The sequence below is a fragment of the Micropterus dolomieu genome, linkage group LG15 (assembly GCF_021292245.1).
Source record: "Micropterus dolomieu isolate WLL.071019.BEF.003 ecotype Adirondacks linkage group LG15, ASM2129224v1, whole genome shotgun sequence".
Lineage (NCBI taxonomy): Eukaryota > Metazoa > Chordata > Actinopteri > Centrarchiformes > Centrarchidae > Micropterus > Micropterus dolomieu.
The window spans coordinates 22,669,900-22,692,676 of record NC_060164.1 but is presented as its reverse complement, the minus strand read 5'-3'; the positions used below and the strand labels follow the sequence as shown (position 1 = coordinate 22,692,676).

General features: G+C 39.9%; 3 protein-coding genes across 8 annotated transcripts in view; 1 reads left to right on the top strand and 2 right to left on the bottom strand.

The window, feature by feature from the left end:
- Positions 1-229: 229 nt before the first annotated feature.
- Positions 230-3,783, bottom strand: LOC123984573 (elongation factor 1-alpha, somatic form). The gene is made up of 7 exons (XM_046071530.1): positions 3,640-3,783; positions 3,327-3,506; positions 2,855-3,151; positions 2,234-2,384; positions 1,768-2,024; positions 1,195-1,429; positions 230-1,045 (listed from the first exon to the last, which is right to left on the bottom strand). Exons 1-7 carry the CDS (start codon positions 3,781-3,783, stop codon positions 921-923), a joined length of 1,389 nt encoding a protein of 462 aa, XP_045927486.1. The 3' UTR covers positions 230-920.
- slc17a5 (solute carrier family 17 member 5) lies at positions 3,680-19,256 on the bottom strand. 2 transcript variants are annotated; one of them, XM_046071529.1, is made up of 11 exons: positions 18,957-19,256; positions 17,203-17,399; positions 16,001-16,234; positions 15,623-15,710; positions 15,083-15,169; positions 13,807-13,925; positions 12,738-12,899; positions 12,083-12,215; positions 10,834-10,981; positions 10,116-10,206; positions 3,680-3,816 (listed from the first exon to the last, which is right to left on the bottom strand). In XM_046071529.1, the coding sequence occupies exons 1-11, from the start codon at positions 19,039-19,041 to the stop codon at positions 3,805-3,807; spliced, it is 1,356 nt and encodes a 451-aa protein (XP_045927485.1). In that variant the 5' UTR covers positions 19,042-19,256; the 3' UTR covers positions 3,680-3,804. The 2 variants fall into 2 exon arrangements, with proteins under 2 accessions (XP_045927485.1, XP_045927484.1); XM_046071528.1 differs by lacking the exon at positions 3,680-3,816 and adding an exon at positions 6,967-8,878 and having other exon boundaries at positions 18,957-19,252.
- The window catches only part of arhgef33 (Rho guanine nucleotide exchange factor (GEF) 33), an 18,816-nt gene continuing 14,911 nt past the window's right edge, over positions 18,873-22,777 (top strand). For 2 of the 5 annotated variants that reach the window (XM_046071523.1, XM_046071522.1), the window contains exons 1-2: positions 18,873-19,292; positions 22,125-22,376. In XM_046071523.1, the coding sequence (XP_045927479.1) occupies positions 22,325-22,376 (52 nt within the window). In that variant the 5' untranslated portion in view covers positions 18,873-19,292; positions 22,125-22,324. The remainder of the gene's footprint in view (positions 19,293-22,124; positions 22,377-22,777) is intronic. The other 3 variants (XM_046071525.1, XM_046071524.1, XM_046071526.1) reach the window with 3 other exon arrangements.

The following is a 22,777-nucleotide window of genomic DNA, read 5'->3' as shown; positions in this document are numbered from 1 at the left end:
AAATATTGTTCCTATGATCTTCTTACAATTAGTTTGAAAATCATTGACAATCAATTCCTGTTTTATTCCTACATAGACAGCTACATCTTGTGGACAGAAGTGTGTATTGTAAGGATGCTCTGATTTTTGTCTGACTTGTCTTATAAGATTGCAAAGTTTAAGGCACATGTTGCCCAGTCTCCTCTTTGTGGCAGACTTAGAGAAAATGATTTAACATCACAGCCCAATATTTTGGTTGAAACATGTTTAATGTTGCAAAGAGGCTCATGCCATCTTACAGTAAGGTGCAGTAGCTTATGCCAATTTAAGTTTCTCCAGTGCAAGTGCAAAGTTAGCAAAATGCCAATCAAAGTGCTTTAATAATCAACAGGTGGTCTACTCGGAGTCCCTCAGGAAGGAAACATTTGGACCATTTGATCTAAGTGCTTTTTAAAGCTTAAACACAACAAATCACTAAGCTCTACTAATCTACTACTCAGAAGAACATAGTTCTTGCCACAGGCTCCTACAGAGCACCGTGTAGTTGCAAACAAACACTAAAAGCAAGACAACATATACCATGTAAAGTGACCAGTACCTGCACTCCACAGAGGTGATACATTTCAGTACCTCTAATTGCTCAATGTCTCTATCAATATCACAGAAAGTTATTGTCATGAATTAGATCAACTGTGCACATTTAAAACTACCTGCTTCACATAATATTGTACGTAATGGTAATCTAACCACTGAAATGGAGTCAGGAGTCGACTCAAGGACTAAAGATCTGAATGTTGTTCTTTCCTTCGAATGCTTTTGCGATGCATTGTGATGATTAACCAGTCTTTGATTATTAAGTTGAAGCAGCCAATTGTAGGATGAAGTTGGATGACTGATGTCCTGCCCTGGGTGACCTTAGGGTCGGCAGAGTAGCACAACATTCATTTGTTCCTCTGGGCCTTCTGGGCGGACTTGGTAACTTTACCAGTGGTGGAGACCTTCTTCTCCACGCCTTTAATCACGCCGACAGCCACAGTCTGACGCATGTCACGCACCGCAAAACGACCTGCAAAGTGAAGAGGAGTAAAGATACATATTTTAGGTGATGGTTTCATCTCGTATGACTTACAGTGGAGTCACAAATGTCTTTGATGGGGGGGAAAGTGTGTGGGCGAAGCTATTGAAATTCAGATGATCTTCTACACTTCAACTTACCAAGTGGAGGGTACTCAGAGAAGCTCTCAACACACATTGGCTTGCCAGGAATCATATCCACAATGGCAGCATCTCCAGACTTGAGGGATTTGGGGTTGTCCTCGAGCTTCTTGCCAGAGCGGCGATCAATCTTTTCCTTGAGCTCTGCAAACTTGCAGGCGATGTGAGCAGTGTGACAGTCCAGCACAGGAGCATAACCAGCACTGATCTGGCCTGGGTGGTTAAGGATGATCACCTACAAAGCAAAAAGACAACATAGATAGCTTATTAATAGAAATGTTATTTATGTCAAAGTTTACTGCAAAGATTTAGTGATTAAGTTCAGTGATCATTGCTGTAGTCCCTCTGTGTCAGTTTGAACCAAACAAATCAACACTCGCTGTGTGTGTCAGGAAATTTGATGATCTTGAAGCGTGACAATCTGTTGGGGCTAAAGTGAGAATCAGAGTTTTTTTTGTGAGAAGCGTGAAAATAGATTTTCTAACAAATGTTTCTTAAAACTATAAATAGATCTGACTGTGTTAATGCATGCTTATGTTTCATTTCTATAAATGGATCCCTCGCAATGACTACCTGAGCAGTGAAGTTGGCAGCTTCCTGCGGTGGGTCGTTCTTGCTATCACCAGCCACATTCCCACGGCGAACGTCCTTGACTGACACATTCTTGACGTTAAAGCCCACATTGTCGCCAGGGAGGGCCTCAGTCAGCGCCTCATGGTGCATCTCCACAGACTTCACCTCAGTAGTCACATTGACAGGGGCAAATGTCACCACCATTCCAGGCTTTAGTATGCCCGTTTCCACACGGCCTACAGGCACTGTTCCAATACCTGGGAATTTGTTAAGCACAGAGAACATTCAATAAATGACAGTGAAGTGAACATAAAAGTATTTTAGACCTATACTGGCAATAAAATGCAAAAATCTGACTGACCAAGAGGTGTTTCATATGCCATTTTTCAAGAGTCTATTTTACAGTACCACACTATCCCCTATTCCCACAGCATTTATATTTTATCAGTTTGGCAGCACTACATGCCTCCTATCTTGTAGACATCCTGCAGGGGCAGACGTAGAGGTTTGTCTGTTGGACGGCTGGGGGACTGGATGGCATCTAGAGCCTCCAGAAGTGTGGTCCCTGATGCATTGCCTTCTTTCCTAGTGATCTTCCACCCCTTAAACCATGTCATCTAGAGAGAAGATAATGTCCCACATTATACATCTTTTATAGTTATTGTCAGTTAAGAGTTTTTAAGCCTTACGGTCATAGTAAAAGAGAACAACTTGTTGGATTGTTTTTTAGCTGCTGTATGTTTTTAGGTAACTAATGTTGCCTAAATAGCTCCATCAGCTCCATATATTATTTATTAAAATGAGACTGTGATCATTGAAACATATAAGCAAATAAAAGCACTTGTGATACATGTGCTACTGCATTTACATTGTCCTGTAGCTGCCACATGTTGGGCAATAGTTAAATGGAGCTGCTTTGAATAACTTGCACAAGGGCACTCCTATGGTAATTGCTAGGGAAAAGGGCTATTCACAGTCTTTAGCTGCTCTGATTAACTGGTTAACCTGGTTCATGGTGGAACTCCTGGCACAAACATCTTATTAATTCCTATAACATTCGCATTACAAATCTATGTGTTTTACTTACATTGGGGCTGGGCTCAAGCATGTTGTCTCCATTCCAGCCTGAAATGGGTACAAAGGCAACAGTGTCTGGATTGTAGCCAATCTTCTTGATGTAGGTGCTCACTTCCTTCACAATTTCCTCATAACGCTTCTGGCTATAGTTTGGCTCGGTGGAGTCCATCTTGTTGATTCCCACAATGAGCTGCTTTACTCCCAGAGTGTAGGCTAGGAGGGCATGCTCACGGGTCTGTCCGTTCTTGGAAATACCTGCCTCGAACTCTCCCACGCCGGCTGCCACAATCAGCACAGCACAATCTGCCTGAAGACGCAGTAGGTAAAACATTAGTATTGATAGATCTACGGCGGCTTTGACCATTGCACTCATTCATTTAGTAGAAGACGTCATGGTGAGTCAAAAAGCAAATGTAACACTGGTTCTCTCTCTAAAAGCACAGAGGCATACAAATGGACACAGAACGGCTCATGTTACAGACCTGGGAGGTCCCAGTGATCATGTTCTTGATGAAGTCCCTATGACCCGGGGCATCGATGATGGTCACATAGTACTTGCTGGTTTCAAATTTCCACAGTGAAATGTCAATGGTAATGCCGCGCTCCCTTTCTGCCTTCAGCTTGTCCAGCACCCAGGCGTACTTGAACGACCCCTTCCCCATCTGAGAAACAAGTAACAGATATTAATTTGTTCATAGTTGGTATAGTTTTTATCTTATCGTCAGAGATGCGGGGTCCTGATCTTGAGGAAAGACATTACTTGAAGGCGTCTTTTGCTTGCCCGCATCTTCTTACCTCAGCAGCTTCCTTTTCAAACTTCTCGATGGTTCTCTTGTCGATGCCCCCACACTTGTAGATCAGGTGGCCCGTGGTAGTGGACTTCCCGGAGTCCACATGGCCGATCACGACTATGTTGATGTGGAGTTTCTCCTTACCCATGGTGACTGGAGCTGGCTGAAGTCACGGGACAGTCTGTCAAAACCAGCGTTAAATTACAGTTAGTACAGTATACAAATGGTACAGAAACCTTTCATGCACTAGCTTTTGTGATTGATGGATATTAAAAAGGTTTTGTGTGAGCAGTGAAATATTCTTTAAGGATGGAAAAACTATTGATTGCTTGTAACTGCCATAGAGGCCATAGCATTTGGTTACAACATGGTCGGATTAAATGGGCTTTACAAGATCACACAATCAGAGATTCAGCAAATGTATTGCAGCGCAGAGATAAAAACACTAGTAGAGTGCTAATGCCTCCCCAAGTGACTGGCGCAGAAAGAAATTGAAATGCTGCGCACAAAGAAAGGGACATGAATCCATTTTCTTTAGTACATCAGCCCATCAAGAAACAGACTGTATTGTCTGTTCGCTTCAGGATGTTATACCGAGGTCACAAACAGTTGACACTTGAATAGCAATAGATGTTTCTTAAACTGTGTATCTCAGATTAGAAATGGTATCACTGGCCACTGAACTGCGCCAAGCACAAAACCCTCTGCCCCTCCCACTCTCTATTCCTCCATCCATCCACACTCCTGCTCTGGCTGCCCCACTCTGCTGTGCACTGACATATCACAACAACAACAAGACTCCTCTTTCCACAGCCACAGACTTACTGCAGCTTCATTCCAAGCCAGAATCCACCATTTTGTCAGGTCCGATCCAGTGATAGTGTAGCAGCCATTTGTCAGACACTGCAGTGCACCGCACACAGGTTATTGCAGAGGAGAGTACACACTGTTGTTAACTCTGCAGGAGCGTTAACCTTGAATATAAAATTCTACACATGCACTACGAAGTAGGCCTGTTCTTTTAAATTATCCAAGTGAGTGAGGATTTGTTTCATCTGTTTTCTACCCACCAGGTAGAAAAGCCCAGTAGCTTTAATCCAACTGTAACATGAATCCCCACATGATCTTGGCCAGACTTGTTCAGGTGAACTCGGTGCCAGGACAGACAACATGCGCGTCTTTAACTCATCTCTCATATAGAACGTCATCACAGCTGCCGCAGTGCGCTTTAAAGTGCAAAAGATGATAAAACAGCGGACAACGCTCCCGCTATAACGTTAAATCTAATGTCTGAGGGATTTAATGGAAATGTTAACCCTCCGCCATGTTATATCATCTGCCCGCTTACCGACGCCTGGATGCGTATTAACTACCAGCCGCCTGCCCTCTTTTCTGCATCACAACAATATTCCCAAAACACTGGCCTAGAGACAGAGCCGCAAAAAAAGGCGCTCATTCATTTTCCTAATAGAATCCAAAACGAAACCCCCAATGCATAATTTCATGAACTATGTCGTAGCCTACCTGAGAGATGGCCGGTGTTAGGCTGGGTGCAGGACCGGAGAGGAGAAACGCTGATCCGGTTATAGCGCGCAGGACAGGAGGGGGTGTTGCGTAATTGCGCGCACCCGCTGCTGTGCAGCATCACAACGAGGGACCAGGAGAAGTTAACGTAAACGAGTTTATCAGAGGACAACATGGGCGAAGCATCCATTATCGGACACGACCCGTCGGGCTCTATTGTCATCCCTCACAAAATAGAGAAGACGAAACCTCCGCATGAGTTCAGTCACTCCGTATAAACTTACCGACGCACATTGCCAAGACTTGTCACACATTTCATAGACTGGCGTGAACTTGCGGTTTGTGTGGAGTTTTATTTTAGCGCCCTTGTGAGCTTCAAGTTAGTTTGTCATTCATTTGTGGCACTATTTTTGTCTAGGTAGGGATGTATGTCTGATAATTTTAAAACTGGAGACGTTTTCCTAAGTTACATACAAAGCCTAAACAAGGAGTGGATGGGCTACATGTAATTACCCTTATGACTCGTGGTTTTGACGTTGGATGTTTTATCTACATTAGTATCCGAGGGGAAATAAATCGCTATACAAGCTGCAGAATTATATCCAGTAGTGGAGGTGGGTCACGACAGAGATACCTAGTAGTTTTTGGAATAGAAGTTTTGGTTTCATCTTTGTTTCAGAGATGGTGTTGGTTATGTGAAATAGTGAAGATGGGTGGGGGAAAAATGCAGCGACCAACTCCCTAGTTGTATCCAATTTACCCCAATGCCCTTAACTGACTAATTATCACATAATGCAGGGCTGCTATTAAATAGCAGGGAGGCAGTTACCAAAGTAAAGAAAAGCTATCAAATTATGTTATCATATTTTTTGCCTTTAATAATCCTATGACACATTTTATAGGGATTCTGTATTATGAAAAGTATGAAACTATAGGCTAGCCTACTGCAAATTCTAAAGCAAAGGACTTTCATCCTTTTGTAAGATGAGATTTATTTTTAAGATTTATTTTATAGATCAACCTCATTTACTGAAATAAGTTGTCATTTAATTAATGTTAACTACATTTGTTGTATTCTGTTTCTAAGCTTAAATAGGAACTACATTACATGGTGCACCTTGGCGGAGTGATATGAGGAGGAAGCGATCTGTCACTGTGGTTGTTGAATGTTCCGCGGTCTCGGGATGGTGATGGATTATTAAACAAGTGGACGCAGTTATCCTGAAGAAGTTGTCCCCATGCTCTTATTTTACCCACATCTACCCAGTACTACAGATTTAGTTAACTATACGAGAAAACAGTGTTACACTTTCATTGTGCAGCTAGGGAGTGAGACTGAACAACTATTCTTTTTTTTTTAGTAATGCTCTCATCTCTGTTTTGTAGTTTTTGTCACTGGCCTTTATAGTCCTCCACCTTGACAAGCCATATTTTCTAGAGTGAAGAAATTAGGGTTACTTTATTACAGTGCAATATACATAGTTTTACATTTATTATTTATTTAGTATGGTTAGATCATCAGGGGATCTTACTTCAGTCGTTCATTAAAGTGGAATTTATCCTACAAAGGCTAATGTGTGTGTTTGCCCCCTTTACATAAGTATGAGACTGTATATTTAAGGTATAGTCCAGGTGAATTGAATAGGTTATCAAAATGTTGGTTAATTGTATCTTCTCTTTTTTTCTTCAGACTCAAATAAGTGATTAGAACTGCAATAATGAAAAGCACATTGTTCATACAGTTAGTTCCTTTTAGTTATAGCTACTGTCACAGCTTTCAGATATGAAATAATAACCCAACACAACATCAGATTTGAGCATAGCTGTATATGATGAAGTATTTATAATACATGACAGTGATTTAAGACATTTCTGGAATGTTTCCAGGTTGAAATTTTACAATGGTTACCCTTTCAGTACAGTGTGATATATAGTCCCTTTATATAGACACTAATGTAATAATGAAATAAAAAGCAGTAACAAAAGGAATCCTTTATGAGAAGAATGAATCTAGAGTCCTGAATTGTTTGACCTACTTTAAGATGATGTAATAAGGCACAAGTGCATTTCATCTTAAATTTGAATGATGATGCTACTTGCTGACAGAAAGAAATGAGAACAAAATGTTTTCCTTGTGGCTTAGTTATGATTTACCACGCTATAGTCACGTATAAAGTGACAAGGTATGTATGATATACATGTAACCTGATAGACTGCAACCTTTTAAGGAAAAAACGACTAAATATCAGACTAAATATTACCACCAGCCATGAGGGCTACTGCATATATGCAATTGTTGATCATGCCATTTAAAAGTGGGATCTAATCAAATTGACACTTAAAACATTGTGGAGGCATACCTCACTGTGGTAAAACATCCTTTTCAAACCTTGTGAAACATAAGATACCTGAGAATTAACACAGAAAGTGCAAATCTTGTGAATAACATACGACTGTGTCCACCAGGAACCTCTTTAAAGCACTTTTTTCTTTCCCTTCATTACAAAAGGTACCAGCATCTTAGCATCCTCTTAGTGTTACAGATTGAAAATATTATGACCCATGCTTTCCATATGTATTAGTTGCTACTATAGGCTGCTACTTAAAATAAGAGGTATCTGGTGGACATAACCTGAAAAGACAATACATATTTGCTGTACACATTAAATCCCTTACCTGCAGCATATAACAAGTACATACATAAAATTAATCCATTTGCAATCACATGAAAGACAAAGAGTTTTCAGATATTTTTAAGGAGGCTTCACTATAAGGCATTTTCCCAAACAAGTGTTTGTGCGCATTGTGCTGTCACAATGTTCTCTGAAAAATGTTATCAAATGTGTGTGTCTAGTTTGGGATGACATGTTGTTTTGGGGGCAAACCATTAAAACACTTAATGGCACTTAGTTATGCAAAGTAGCACATTTTGTGTTGTCCCAAACTTTACATACACAAGTAAAAGAAAACGTCCTTCTTAATGGCAATGCAACTCGAGGGTTTACTGTGGAGTTGTAGCGTAAAAAAAACAAAACAACAAAAGTGCTCGGGAGGCAGAAATAACAATTCAGCCTAGCAAGTTGGCTAGTTGGCAAACCAGAACACCAAAAATGAACTATGTTGGGATAATTTGACTTTCATAGCTTATTTACCACGGTATTCATAATGCTAGACAATCAACAAGGCTTTGATAGCCTGTAGCTAACTTAGTTTAGCTGCCCTTTCACATTGAAATTAGCCATATTAGCCTGTAGCTAACTAACTGGCTACATTCTCTTTTTTGAGTTGTTGACAGAGCGCTTGACTTTATAATAACGGCATCCTCTGACACTGCTTGGAGATGAGATGCATACTGTGATTGTTTGCTCTGCTCAATGATTATTTTTGCCTCTAAGGAACATTCTCTTCAATAAAACTTATATTTGTTCATTGTAAAGAACATCCTATAGGGTAATATGGCTGAGAATCATCAGCACAGCTGGGACATCTCTCGCTGAAGGTACCCGTTAAGTAAGACCATGGTTGAGACGTGACTATCGGACAAATCTGAATCATCAAGGACGAGGTTCTAGTTTTCTACGTCAGTCTCCATGAGAGTAGAACGTGTGGACAGCCCAGGGCTGCACCGTTCCTCGGCCAAAAATAGTGTAGAAAGCCGCTCCACACAGGTTGATGGCAGCAGCGATGTAGAAAACAGTCTGCCATTCTTCTATGGTGTTCTAAAGGACAGTCAGCGCAGTTAATAATGAGTATTTAAATAAGAAAATGGTTTAGCCCTCATTGGACTGGTGTCCTATTAATGATTTAGCTCATTTAACTCACATTTGCACCAGATAAAAATATTTACTAAAATCACTAGTAGTCACACAACTATACAGTACTAACATTAACAGTACTAACATTAACAAATTTTGTAACCTCCTGGTTTAGCAAAAGAAAACCTGAAGATTTGTTTTGAAACTATGTCTTTTCCAGCAGGATCTACATTTTTTTAAATTACAAAATGGTAACCATGCATATTATTGAGGAAAAACTGTTTGTGTGTCAAAAGCAATTATCACAAATCATAACCCAACCATTGACCTCCCTGAGCAGTTGGACAGGCACAACAGAATTTCTCCTCCTAAGCAATCGTAAATACACAAATTTGAATATAATAGTGAAAATGTTAAAACTGACACAGTAGAGTAGCGAGGTCATGTTACGACATATTCATTAGCGTTTTTCCATATTTCATTTGGTTTACGTAACCAGTTCCAGTAATTTAAAAGATGAAGTGATTGGTTAATTAGGTCATTGACTTTTTTTAATCTTCACCTGGTGCCACTGTTGATATGAAGGCCAAACCCAATAATCTGCACTATTAAAGTGACAATAGCATATTGCAAGAACAGTCACTGCAGGGAGTCATGTCTTCCCATTGTGTTTTGAGCATCAACATGAAAGTAAACTGTTAATTACATTCAAACTGCATTGCACGCTATAGTGCCACACTATCCTCTTTACAGAGAAATGAATAAGGAAACTAGGTTAATCATCAAGCCAGACAAAAACACTAGGGGGTATGACTGTTGTATTTTAAAAGACTATGGACGCCCCCTGGTGGCCAACTGTTAACACACTAATCCTGTATTGACTAAACCAATTAGACAGGAAATGGAGCATTAAGCCAAAGGAAGGATATCATCTGTTTATCCAGGGACACTGGAGGTCAGGACGCTCAGAGTGACTTCTGTTAGTATGCAAGCAGCAGTATACTACATACCAAAAACAGGTTTATCTGCTGCTCATACCTAACCATGGTTGACATGAAACTAGACAAGGTGTTTAAGGGTGTATTAATTGTTAATATGAAATCTAGACTCTCTTGACCTTTTGAAACATGAAACAGCTACTGCTAAGTGACTGTACTGTGCAGACTGGTGAATAAAGTGTGAGTGTACATGAGTGTCTTACATATTTGGTGAGTTCTCTTGCTATGACTGGTCCCACCATGCCAGGAATGGTGGCAAAGGTGTTGGTGATTCCCAGGAGAATACCAGCATACCTACAAACATACACACATTGATTGTCAAAAGTCCAGAGTAGTTATTAACTTGCTAAACCCAATATAGGGTTGAGTATAGCTACACCCCAGCACCACAACTTAACATATAACACTCACTTTAATTAACTCAGTCTATTTACACTTGGAGGAGATCCTAAACCTCCGTATCAGACAGTAACAAGGTTTTATAAAGGCGGATCACATTTTAAAATAAAGGTGTCTGCATATTTTCATATCTTGATATCCATGCATGGATGTAAAATTAAAGGCCTAAAAAAATAAAACAATCTTGGTCACAAGAGGAATATTAAGAGTTTCATTATTACAAGATTCAGAAGTTAAAATTATGATATAAGATTACACATTACTTCTGAGACACTATTGCAAACATTGATAATTTCTGCATTTGTTACATTGTACACCTCAAGATAATAAGAAAAGTGCATTTACTTATTCTAACACCCTTTCTTACCATAAAAAAGCTATACTAAGGAGGACGGAAACTTTTGGTGGAATTTTTGTGGAACTTTCAACTTAAAGGCTTGTTTTTCCTGTATTGTGAGCAGGAACTCACGGTTATGTTTACAATAAGTGGTTACTTTGGTGATAAAACTTTGTAATACTTACGAAGGAGCGATGTCAAGGTGGTTGATGTTGAAGCCGGAGGCCGACACTCCGCCCAGAGAGGAGGAGATGGTAAGGAAGGCCACAGCCAAGGTGTAGTTACAGCCTATATATCCGGCTGCTACCAGGAACACTGCCGGTCCGATCATACCTACAGAAACAACACAATAAAATATCTTTAGAAGTGGTAGACCTGAGCCCAGTTGTTCAAAAAGTTTAATCTGGAGGAGAATTATCCGAATTTGGAAATCACATGTTTTGCTATCCAGCAACATTGGACTGGATCACCCTGATCCAGATATAAACTTTTAAGGATTAACAAATCCGGATTTACAGTGCTCTAAATGGGACTACATATCACAACGTAGGCTGTTAATGATAGAAAGACCAACAGGTAGAACAGAAAATGCACAATAAAATAACACAAACATTTCCTTCCATTTTCAATTTCTTTAAACAGCCAGACCCCCCATCTGACCCACAACAAATCCAAGAAAAACAAACAAATATACATTATTCACAGATACACTGTGGATATTTTGAGCATGTTTTGTCCAACTGTTGAAATAAAGATCATTCAGAGAGCAGCTTTTAGGAGGCCGATCTCCGAATGAGGGACTGACTGACCTGCAATAAGGGATGCAATTTTTACAAACTACTTTTGAATAGTTCACCTTTGACGATTGTGCCTTTGTAATTAATGTACAGTAATAAGTGACAGTTGAAATGAAATACATCATTTTTGTTTGATATTGACAGCTGTTTGGGGGATAATTTTTTTTACTTTACTGTACTAAATGGCTTATAGGTAATGTCTACGTTATCTACTTTATCACTGTAAAGTTTAAACAAATCAAGTGCAAAATATAAATAAATGTGTATATAGGCTACTATAAATGTTTATTTGTTGTTTATATTTGGAAAATTTTAAAAGCTTTATGACTTTTTGTTCTTAAAATCCACTGTTCTGTTGGGATCAGGATAATCCTGATGTTTTGGATCAAAGGGATCCCAATCCTACTAAAAAATTTGAACACAAACTGAAGGTTTGGTCCAGATCAAAACCAGGATTGGATTAGGTGAAATGATCCGATTTCAGAATCCTTTTTTTCCCCTTTGGAAAAACTCATTTTCAAGATTCGATCCGATCCGAAAGCCGAAATCCGATCAGATTACTTTGAACAACTGGGCCATGGTGTACTGGATGTCCAAGTCAAGATACGACTCAGCTTTCATATTGCTATTTCCTTACCAACGATGGAGAAGGACTTCCTGACAGTGACGGTGCGGTAGTTGCAGGTTTCCCGCAGGTAATCTGCAAGCTGCCCACTCAGCACAGCCAACACAGCGCAACCCATGTAAGGAAGAGCTGACAGAATACCATTCTACAGTGGACAGAAGGAAACAGCACACAATGTGAATGTTGTTATGATTACATAGTTATTATACGCATATCATCAGTGAGTAGAAATTATTTTTGACTGGTGATATACAGGCAACCGATCTGTGATGTTCAGTGCATTCTGTGATGAGTGTTATCAATTCCCATTTTGGTTTACCCATCATCTCCCATGTCTTTCTCTACTTTAGTTACATACATTACATTGTTATGAATGATGTTTTAAGAAAACAAAAATAATTTTTGTTAATTAATTTCTTTGGACTTTTTGTTGTTTATACAAAAATGTACAAGATAAAATGTTTTCTAAAAGATGTGTGACTGTGAACACCGTCTTTGGATTGTATCACATTTTGGCCTCTTATTTGACTCTTCCTATCAGTGTCTGCAGCACTTGTGAGAATGGATGTTTTTAATTGTTAAATGTATTGAGACCATGGTGCTTCTGCACTTTAAATACAATTGATTGATTGATTGATTGAATGCCTGTGTGTGATGTTATACTCACCTGCTGTATGCTGAATCCCAGGATGTTATTCATGTAGGTTGGCAGCAGGGTGAGGAGGGTGTAGAAGGTCCAGTTGTAGGAGAAGTGAGCCACGACGATGGCCCACAGCGGAGTAGACGTCACTATGGCGCGCCAGGGGATGAAACCTGATGAGGTGGAAAGCTGGAGCACACAGTAAACAGAAAATAGGGAGAACAATATTGATTGGAAAGTTAGGGTGTCTTAACTTCAGTCCCTCTGAATAAATGGCAATAGGCCTAATAGACAGGTGTTTTATTCTGGATCTTGCCAGTCTATCTTCCACCTCTCTATTGCATATGCTGGCGATTGTATTTCTTATGTTAGCTTTCTCTCCCCCTGCTTGCCCACGTTTTCCTACTTAATATGGTGTTCTTGGTTATTTTCTTATTTAAAAACACTATAGTTGACCAAACCAAGCTGTAAAGAACCCCGCAGTTGTACTTCATCAGGGTCCAGAGTCATATTCACATGTCTGACTAACATCTGAAATGGATACCAAATATTAGGGACAGTTTTTCCTCCATAATCACACACAGAAGTCATTCATGCTGGTGGAACTTAGCCAGAATCTTAGTTTAAAACATTAAAAAAATTAACCAACATAATCTATTTGTTTGAAGCATGTGGCCAGGAATTACACATTGTACCTTTTTAAGGTTGCTTCAGGTTGCACCAAATCAGGCAAGACAGAGATATAAGGGTTCAATGCTCAGTAGAAATGATGAACCCCCTGTAGTGTTCACAATTACTGAACATATACAGTATTTAGGGAAGCTCTGCGTCTGAATATGATTATAAAGTTCAGAGTCATGGTGAGTTTTGTGACCTAACCACAACAGATAAGAGAATAAAATGCTGCAATACACTGGAACTATGCAACATTAGTAGTGTAGTGGTTCGGAAACGCCTGCAAGCACTCTGCTGCTTCTGTCTTAGCAACAGAGTTAAGAACAGTACAAAAAGACAGCAAACTACAAAATAAAGTCTAGATCTTTGAAACAAGATGATTAAAAATAAAAATAACTTTCAATAAGGTTTCTGCCATTACCTCGTTCTTGAGTGAGGTGGTGATGTAGAGTCTCTCCTGCTCTGATATCCGTGGGTGAGTGTTTGGACTGTCAAAGGCGAGAAGGGCCCACAAGACAAACCACACTAAGCCAACAGCACCTGGACACACAAGCAAGAAAACGAGCACTCATTTTACCACAGTGGTTGCCTACAATTTATCCTGCATAAATCCTTCATCACATTAAAGATCACATATAGTCAGCAGATCCATGTCTTTAGATGTATGGATTATCTTGATGTTATTAGAAGACACTGTTTTAGTGGTCTGAGCAACTCATTGTCTCTACTTTACCTGTATCCACTGACAATAACAGGTGTGTTTGTTGACATTAACATCTGTCTAGTGGTTTAGAGACTGAGTTAAATTATTTGTAGTGGCAGTAGTTTAACATGCACGCAAATAAAAAACAAAATGAGGTGGGTCATCTGCAGTGGTTCCTTCAACTTGCTAAATCATCGTTTTTACAGACCAAAGAGGAACAGACACTGGAAGCAGCTGGTCTGATGCTTAAAAAGAGATATGTGGTGGATCTGTGACACATCAATAAAGAGGCCACTTGAGGTCAGAAAAATATTCAAACGCACATAATTATTTTCAGCGGCTTCATTAGACAAGCTATCGTGCACTTTCCCTATTAGACAAGATAAGACCTCATCTGTAATATAAATTCAGCATTGCTATGATGTGAAATTTCCATAACGTAGCTCAGTCCGTAAGGGCTTTGCTGGAAACCGGAGGGTCAATTTAGAATCTCGGACCAGAGATGCGGTGTGTGCACTGGTAGCCGGAGCAGTGCCAGTTCACCTCCTGTGCACTGCCAAGGTGGCCTTGAGCAAGCCCCTGAACCCCCAACCACTTGGGTCGTGGCACTAAGTGGCAGCCCCTTCACGTGTTGTTGCTACAGGTCCCGTTTGTGCATGTGTGTGTGTTTTAGACCTGTGTGTATAATAATAATAATGACAGAGTGAAAAACATTGAATTTCGCCTATGCGTTTTTAATTAAGTATGTCTTCTTCTTCTTGAAATCATTCTAATTTTTCTCGCTAATGCATTAATTCTTAAATCTATGCAAAAACAGCATAACAGGATACTGTGCTAGGAAGTGAACAGGTGTCAATTCCCAAATTACAGTTAAATCCCACTAATAAAAAAATAAATAAAAAATGATATATCAGGTTGATTTAGTACAGTCACCTCATAACCAAGGGTGACAAAGTAGCCCCACCCTTCATTAGTGACACCCCAGGTGTATTACCAAACACATAGAAGACGTAGGTCCAGTCCAGGTAGAAGCAGATTTCACCAGACAGAGGAAGAGCTATTACTGTCCCCAGCTGGGCTCCTAGGATGGAAGAGAAAGGACAAACAAAAAAATGGATTCCACGGCTATCTAAATGCACACACTAACTACTGAATGATCAATATACACAGAGTGGCAAGTCGACACTAACGATCATATGACAGGTGATGCTGTGTAAGAGGTATAAAGAAGTCCAGTATACACGGTTAGGATCAGACCGATATCTCAAAGCAATAGAATTGATTTTCAAGTAATGTCTTCAAATTGCTTTGTGTGTCCAGCAGTCCAAAAGCTGCAAGCAGCAAGTATTTTGCATTTTTAAAGGATAAATTGTTACCTGATTAATTGATTAAATGACTAATTGTTCAAATAGCAATGACAACTTCAACTGACTACTCTGTTAAAGAAATATTCTGGCAGGTGATCCAAAAAGATACTGCAGTCAAATGTTTTTCTTTGTATTAACATTGTACCCCTTGTGTGTGTGTGTCTTACCAATGTAGGAAATTGTTAGCAGTCGGCTCCTCTCCAGCGGTGGGGCCCAAGCTGCCCACATGGTGTACATTGCAGGGAATGTAACTCCCTGAAAGCAAACACAAGAAGAACATGAACTGGAGTGCACAAATAACACTCAAGTACAACCAGACATCCATTTATTTATCCATACACACCATCTCTTGTCTGGCTTATTGTAACTTCATTAACATTTTATTATTAAACACTCACTTGAGTATGTGTGCTCAGATAAATTTTAATACAACAACAATTTGGCTGCAGTACAGCTGAGGCTTCTGGTACAGTCTTGCACAAATAATTTAAAATCTACTATCAGTGACACCTTTAACGTCAGAATTAAAAAACCTGATCACCTACCTCTCCTATCCCTTCCAGCACCCTGACAGCAATGAGGTAGCTTGCACCCAGATCAGCAGCCACGGGGGTGAGCAGTGTAAAAACTACAGTTCCCAGGATTCCAAAGCCCATCAGCCACTTGGGTCCACAGCGACCGGCCAGGTAGCCCCCAGGGATCTGTGTCAGGATGTAGCCATAGAAGAAGGAGCCCAAGATCCAGCCCTGCGTCTGAGAGTCCCAGTTGTACACACTGGCCTGTGAGGGGAGGGGTTGAAAACTAGATCAAATTCTATGAAGACTTACTGAATAAAAAGTGAATATTTGTCTGTACTTTCACTCTGACTTTATGTTCCTCTACATACAGTTCCGCAGTCCACCTCTAACAGGTAGTGTTTAAACATCACCAATGCTGACACTAAAACTGAAGTGCTGTGCTAGCCTTGTTATGTCAAGTCATGTCCGTAAAGAAGTGGTGTGCACAGCTCATTAATGGTAACACATGGTAAGCTAACCCTAACGTTGCGAGAACACTTCTGGATGATTGTAGCAGTGTTTTGTTCAGGAATTAGTGAATGTTATATAATCAGCTATTGATAAATTTGTATGCAAGTCAAAACAGATCATATTCAAACTGACTTTTTCTAAGCATAGTGGTGACATACTGTAATTTACCATTTCTGGTGTTCCAATATTATAATAGACAAAAAACAAAAAGAAACAGCTTCATTTGTACATCAGTCCAGAAAGTTGTTTGTCCCAAATTAATTTTTTCCAAGACTGACAAACTGCTACCAAATGTCAATGCAGTCTCCTGATTCACATAATCCTGACATGTGTAGGTTTTTTCCAGCAGACAAGTACGGAAAAACATGGCTGTAGCACTATCCAAGGGGACATTTTGAAGCCTGCCAACAAGAGTTTGTGAGTCTGAAATGGGTTGTGGTGTGATGATCGCCCAGACTCTTTCAGCCTTCATCATTTTAACAGAACAAGAATCTAAATATCCACCAAAGAAACACACAATGGGGAGTGAAATCACATACTAAAGGCTAACTATTTGTGATCAGCTGCAATTAAGTTATTCAATGCTTATAGTTGAAGTGGATTTAATTCTAGCTTTAGTCTTTTCAGGCAATAAATGTTGTTATGTAGTACAAATTTAACTGGCAACCGTTCCAGCATGCGTGAAACAGTTCGACCAGTTTTCTCAGCTTCTCACTCACCGTGTGGTTGTGTTGGGGCCGTGCAGGGTTGGCATGAGCAGGACACACTGACCTACTCTGGTTGGCGTTGGACTGTTGGGTGTTGTTAAGCATGTCCACCATGGCCACACTGAGGTTCACCCGCAAGGAGTAGACCACAAAGAAGCCAAAAGAGGAGAGCAACGCCAGGCCATAGCGTGACGAACAGCATGCTGGGGCTACAAGATGAGGGAGAGAGAGAAAAGACAGCAATGAGGCATCTGTGGCAGTTTATGCTGTAGGTGCACTACAGTTAATAGTTGCATTACAAACAGATGAGGTACATTATCAATACAGCATGAGAATAGTTATCTCTTCTGTCACAGTACAGAAATGAACATGGAAACCTTTTGTTAGGCTAGTAATTTTTAACCCCAAACTGGATCTGAAAGTTTTGCTTGTGTACTTTTTTGTTTACTTACGCGATATAGCCCATTTAGGGCTATGAATCCACACATCTGCAATTATATCGATCATGTAATTTATTAGAAAACACCAAAGTGAAAGTAAATGCCCATCACAGTAGTATCTATTATGAAAAACAGAACAATTTTACACTAATAAATGTAGTAAACTGTAATTGTTTGATATATTAACTTGATCAAACTAATATGTAAACATTTTACAAAAGTTATAACTGATTAATTTTTCTGTCATTCAGCAGAACAAGTCGTTTCAGTGGTTCATTTAAGAATCTTATTTCCATATCTTGTCCTGTTTATTTACATAACTTAACTTTGGTCTCTAGATTTTGCACAAGGTGCAAACTACTTGCAGGTATGACTATCATTATGTAAACCATTGCTACCACAGTGCTCCTGTTAAAACTGGGCAGCACATTCTTTCTCAGTCTTTATATAAAAGATAATGGCACAACAAACTCCAGCGTCCTTACCTAGCAGGTTGCTAAGCTTACAGAGAACATACATTTAGGCTTATTTCAATAAGTCATGTTTAAACAAGACAACATTACACAGCTGGATCCTCAGTACACTTAAATACACATTGTTTCTCAGTTTCTCACTCTTTCTTCATGTCCACACTTTTAAACTGCATGACATGTCTCATAATTCAGATAGATCTGTCTTATGATGTCAGGGACATCTGCCCTAAACTCGTGACTCAGACTATTTGTGCGTGTGTCAGCAGGAGTGGAGAGAACGCTAACGTTATTTAACTTGAGTGACAGAACCGTGCACCCTCCAAGAAAAGCTTTCTGTAAAATAGTTCGCTGACAGTGGTGAAGTCTAACTTGTGTAGTGGCGGTAAATGCAAACACTGTCATGATCAGCCTTAGCTGCGGACATCGGCTGATGCACAGCAAGACTGTGTGAACTGTAAAGTGCAACTTACTGTCATTCAATACAATGGTCCTGAAATAATAACTGTATTGTTACTGACGCTTTTGGCTGATAATATAATGTTGTGTTTATATTCTGAGCGATGTGAATCTATATATTAGGTACGGGCTTTAGCCGTGTCCTATTAGATTACATTATATCTTGCAGGTGTTTTAGTTAACGTTAATATCTGTAAACAAAGAACCGCCAAAAGGCCAAACCGTTAAATAAAGGAAACATAACTTAACGTTAACTTGGAGAGATATTTATTTCCTGCTTCGTTTCCAATGAAAAGGCAAAATACAGCAACGTTCCCCGAAATGAACCTCGTTGAGGGGAATAACGGAAGCGTTAACGTTTACGTTAGCTAGGCCGGCTGGAGATGTTTTTATTCACCTCTCTGGACTTTGTTTTCGTGTCCTCGGTGAAGCAGCGGTGTCTCCTGCTCGTCCCCCTCCGTGTCCGACCCGTACCGCTCCATCTTTCAGTCAACGGTTAACTGACAAAGACCTTTTAAACGGGTCTACTGCATCACAGACTAAACCTAACAAAACAACAACATGAAACACAGCAGCACAAACTTCACTGCAGCCTCCCCAAGCTACAAAGCTAACTGCCGTCACGTGACGAGTGGCACCGGACCGGAAGTATGACGCTAAAGGGAAGCATCTTATCCCCGGTCCTGACCAAAGTCTATGGTCCTGACTGCAGGTGCAAAAACAAACTGAAAGTGTAAGTAAAAACATAATGTAAACAAACATTGATGGTTAATTATCAGATTACCATTTTATTGAACAAGTATGATGAGTGACCAGATAATAACAAATAAGGTTTTAATTGTTGTCAGACAGTTGTTGATTCGAGAAGTGGCCAACTACCCCAGGGCTCCAGGCCCATAGGGGTCCCCGAAGGTCCGGACTGTCTGGCATCTACAAATTAGTAATTTAATAAATTGAAAATTTGTTTGGTAATTTGCACCACTAAGGGACAATAAAAAAACAAAATAGTAAGGCTCCTCAGGTGGTTGCAGGATTTTATCCAGTTGCAGTGCCCTGGCAAATTTATACAGTGTACAAGGTAGATTTATTTGTCAACAAGCTGTAGAGTGAAATTGAGTTTGTAACTTCCTTCTTCTACGTAGCAGACAATATACATATAAAATCAATAATAAAAATGGTAGACAGAAATAAACTATATTCAATAGAGCAGTGCTGAGGATGAATGATTTATGGTAAATTTTGAGTTTGTGTAAATTGCATTGAATGGAAAGGTAATATTTTTAATATATATGCCCATCTTGTTTATAGAGGTGCAGAAATGTCACACTAAGGCAGTGTCTTCAGCTGTGAAAAAGAAAGGAAAGAGTTGACCTTTCTACCATCGTGAACCTCATGGTTCCTGTTTTCTATCTAATCATATTAGACTCAGATCAAGAATCCAGGACACAACGGCTTGCTTATTATAACTGTCTGACAAAAGTGTTCCTATTTCATGCTGTAACTTCTGTGTTAGGAAAACAGATGTAGTGCATATGGGCAGGTCTACATAAGAAAAGGCCAGAGTTATTGTCGCCTTGCACAACAGACTGGACAGTCTGAGGCATGGTTTCTCCAGGCAAATAAGAAAGAGTAGGATTAGCCTTATACAGCTCTTTCCTCCTCTATCTGAAATAAAGAGGCAGCATACTCCATTGAGTTATGGAGTTATGGATAAGGTAAAAGACTTGTACAACAACAATAACTGTTTTGAACTCATGGTTTAGTTACATGACACTATTTTCATAAGAAAATCATCAAAATAACTTTTTCTCTAAATCCCATTTAATTTATGGTGAATAAGACAAGTTTTGTTTTTGTTTTTTGTGCAAAGAGCAATGGATAGTTCATTCTCTTAAGCTCACATTCACATGTAACCACCGAATCAGATGATGTGTGGGAATGATGTAACCTTCAAACACAGGTTTGTTGTTGAAATGAGGAGCCGCTCAGCTGTTTGTCTTGTCTCCGGGCTTTATTGTCTCCACCGAGAAAAAAGAAACATACTGTAGATATGAAAAGAGACAGACAGGCAGGAACAAACAGATAGACTTCCGAAACCGCGCATTACCGACATGGTCAGAGAGAAAAACACAGGCTTCTGTCAGCCATGAGGCAAGAGGATGTGAAATTGATCAGGCTAACACATGCATACACACGAGGGTAACATCTATCTTTCGAACTGTCGAACTGATAAGGATGTTAGTTTTTAAGAAATTCCCTACACAACAGGTCTGAGTGAACAACCATGAACTGCTTTTCTGTCCAAAAACTATTTGGCGTGTTGGTTGAGGAGAAACTCTTCCTAATGGGATTTCCTTTAGATTCTGCAGTTCTCCTCCCGATCCCTTGTGTCTCTCTGTGTTGTCTGTGTGCCTTTTTGGGCGTGGCTTCCCACTCTGGCCCTGGCTCTCCACCTGCACACCTGATCTGCATTCCACTAATCAAGACTCAGTAGTATATCAGCCCAGTTCTTCACCTCACTCTTAGTCTGACTGACAGCTGAATTTGCAGTCTTCTGTACCAACTTGAGGAGCAAATATAACCATGACTAGTGGTATTTTGGCAAAAGTTTGAATTGAAATGGATTAAGCCGCATGAGTGGTTTACCTTAATGTTCTAAGGGAAAACTCATTGGTCATCATTGGAAACAATTTTAACTGACTTGAATTCAAGTATAGTACAGCTGCAGTTGTCTTTCAAATCTACAAGGGTTGACTAGTATTTAATAGCCTACTAAACAATGGATTTTTGGTAGAGCAGCTTATCATTTAAAGCTGCTCTTATAAATATTTTTTTATTGGCAATGGGCCTGATGATAATTTGTAATCTGAAAGGGGTCACTTGTAGTAATGAACCCACAGGGAATAATCACTCTACTACTGAACTCTACAGAGTTTTATACCATCTTTCACCTCATTGTTTTCATTTTACAGCCCACAACGTCACTGTTTTGGTTCACTCTCACGGCTCTCATCAACATCATTTCCTATCATAGCAGGAATCTGTTTTGAAGAAACCTTTCTGATAAACTCTTCCCACTGTACACTGCCTGCCCAGCACCCACCAGCAGACAGAAACAGTAGCAACTAGCTGGTGAACACAGTGAAGCATTTAGCAAAAACCCAGATATTTATTCTGAGGAGTTGGTGGAGACCAAAACCAGAGCTAAAAAGAGAGTGAATATTGGACCAAAATGTTTTGTCTGCGTAGACACACCTCCAAATGAATGATAATGTTGGTGACATTGTGCAGCTCTTTGCATCTACACAGACTTGACACTGCAGCAATTATTACATACTTATACTGACACGTTTTTGGACTGGCAGGGGACTACAATCAACTTTTACCCACTGCAATAACTGGCTTTTCCATTGCAAGCTTACACTGATCAGTGGTGCCCTGTTTATCATCATCATTAACAACCAGTCACCCCTCCTTAAATCTAATGAGCTGAGTTAGTTACAGTATTTGGCAGTATGACGACCAAATTTCTCTCTCCTCCTGATCTTGCCTTCTGTCCCTCTAGTCTCTGAAGACAAGGGCCTTTTTGTGCAAATGGAAAATCATAGGACTCACATGCTATGGAGGAGAGAAAGTGAGGGATCACAGCAAAGGATAGGGCTGTTCACAGGAAAAGAACAACGCAGAGGAGCGGACTGAAGTCATCGTGAGCTGGAGATAAGCACCAGACGATAGATTGGACCAGACCGGACAGGATACCTAAACATGGAGAATGATAAACCAGATACACAAGACAAGACGGAGGAAGTGTCAGAAGGTAAAACAGGTGTCAAAAAACTTTGACTCTGTTATTCTGTAACTTTTGAACAGATGCTCTTGGAGATAAGGGTTCAGGTTTGGGAATGGTAATGCTTCCTCATTTTTGTCTTTAAGTTTAAGGTCAGTCTGGTATAGTAAGTTGTAATGTTGATATCTCTCCTCCAGCTTTTTCTGGCCTGTAACAACTGAGGCCAATAGCACAAAGCCAAGCTGTGAGGACATTTGTCATACTGTATATCCTGCGGATAGAAACTCCAGTGTTAGACACTGTATATTCTTTCTTTTGCTCTTTCACAGTCAAGAAGTGTTACATATGTGGTACATGGCATCATGCGGGTTCTTACATGTATTATCATGCATAATTGGCAAGTATGTATTCCAGATGACCCTCAGCAATGT

Coding starts and splice junctions, on each gene's coding strand:
- LOC123984573 (XM_046071530.1), bottom strand. CDS start 3,783: ATGGGTAAGGAGAAACTCCACATCAACATAGTCGTGATCGGCCATGTG. Junction 3,152..3,326: donor TGATCACTGGGACCTCCCAG/GTCTGTAACATG, acceptor CTGCGTCTTCAG/GCAGATTGTGCTGTGCTGAT. Junction 2,025..2,233: donor GGATGTCTACAAGATAGGAG/GCATGTAGTGCT, acceptor ACAAATTCCCAG/GTATTGGAACAGTGCCTGTA.
- slc17a5 (XM_046071528.1), bottom strand. CDS start 19,041: ATGGAGCGGTACGGGTCGGACACGGAGGGGGACGAGCAGGAGACACCG. Junction 16,235..17,202: donor GGCCCCAACACAACCACACG/GTGAGTGAGAAG, acceptor CTCCCCTCACAG/GCCAGTGTGTACAACTGGGA. Junction 12,216..12,737: donor TGGGATTCAGCATACAGCAG/GTGAGTATAACA, acceptor TGTCCACTGTAG/AATGGTATTCTGTCAGCTCT.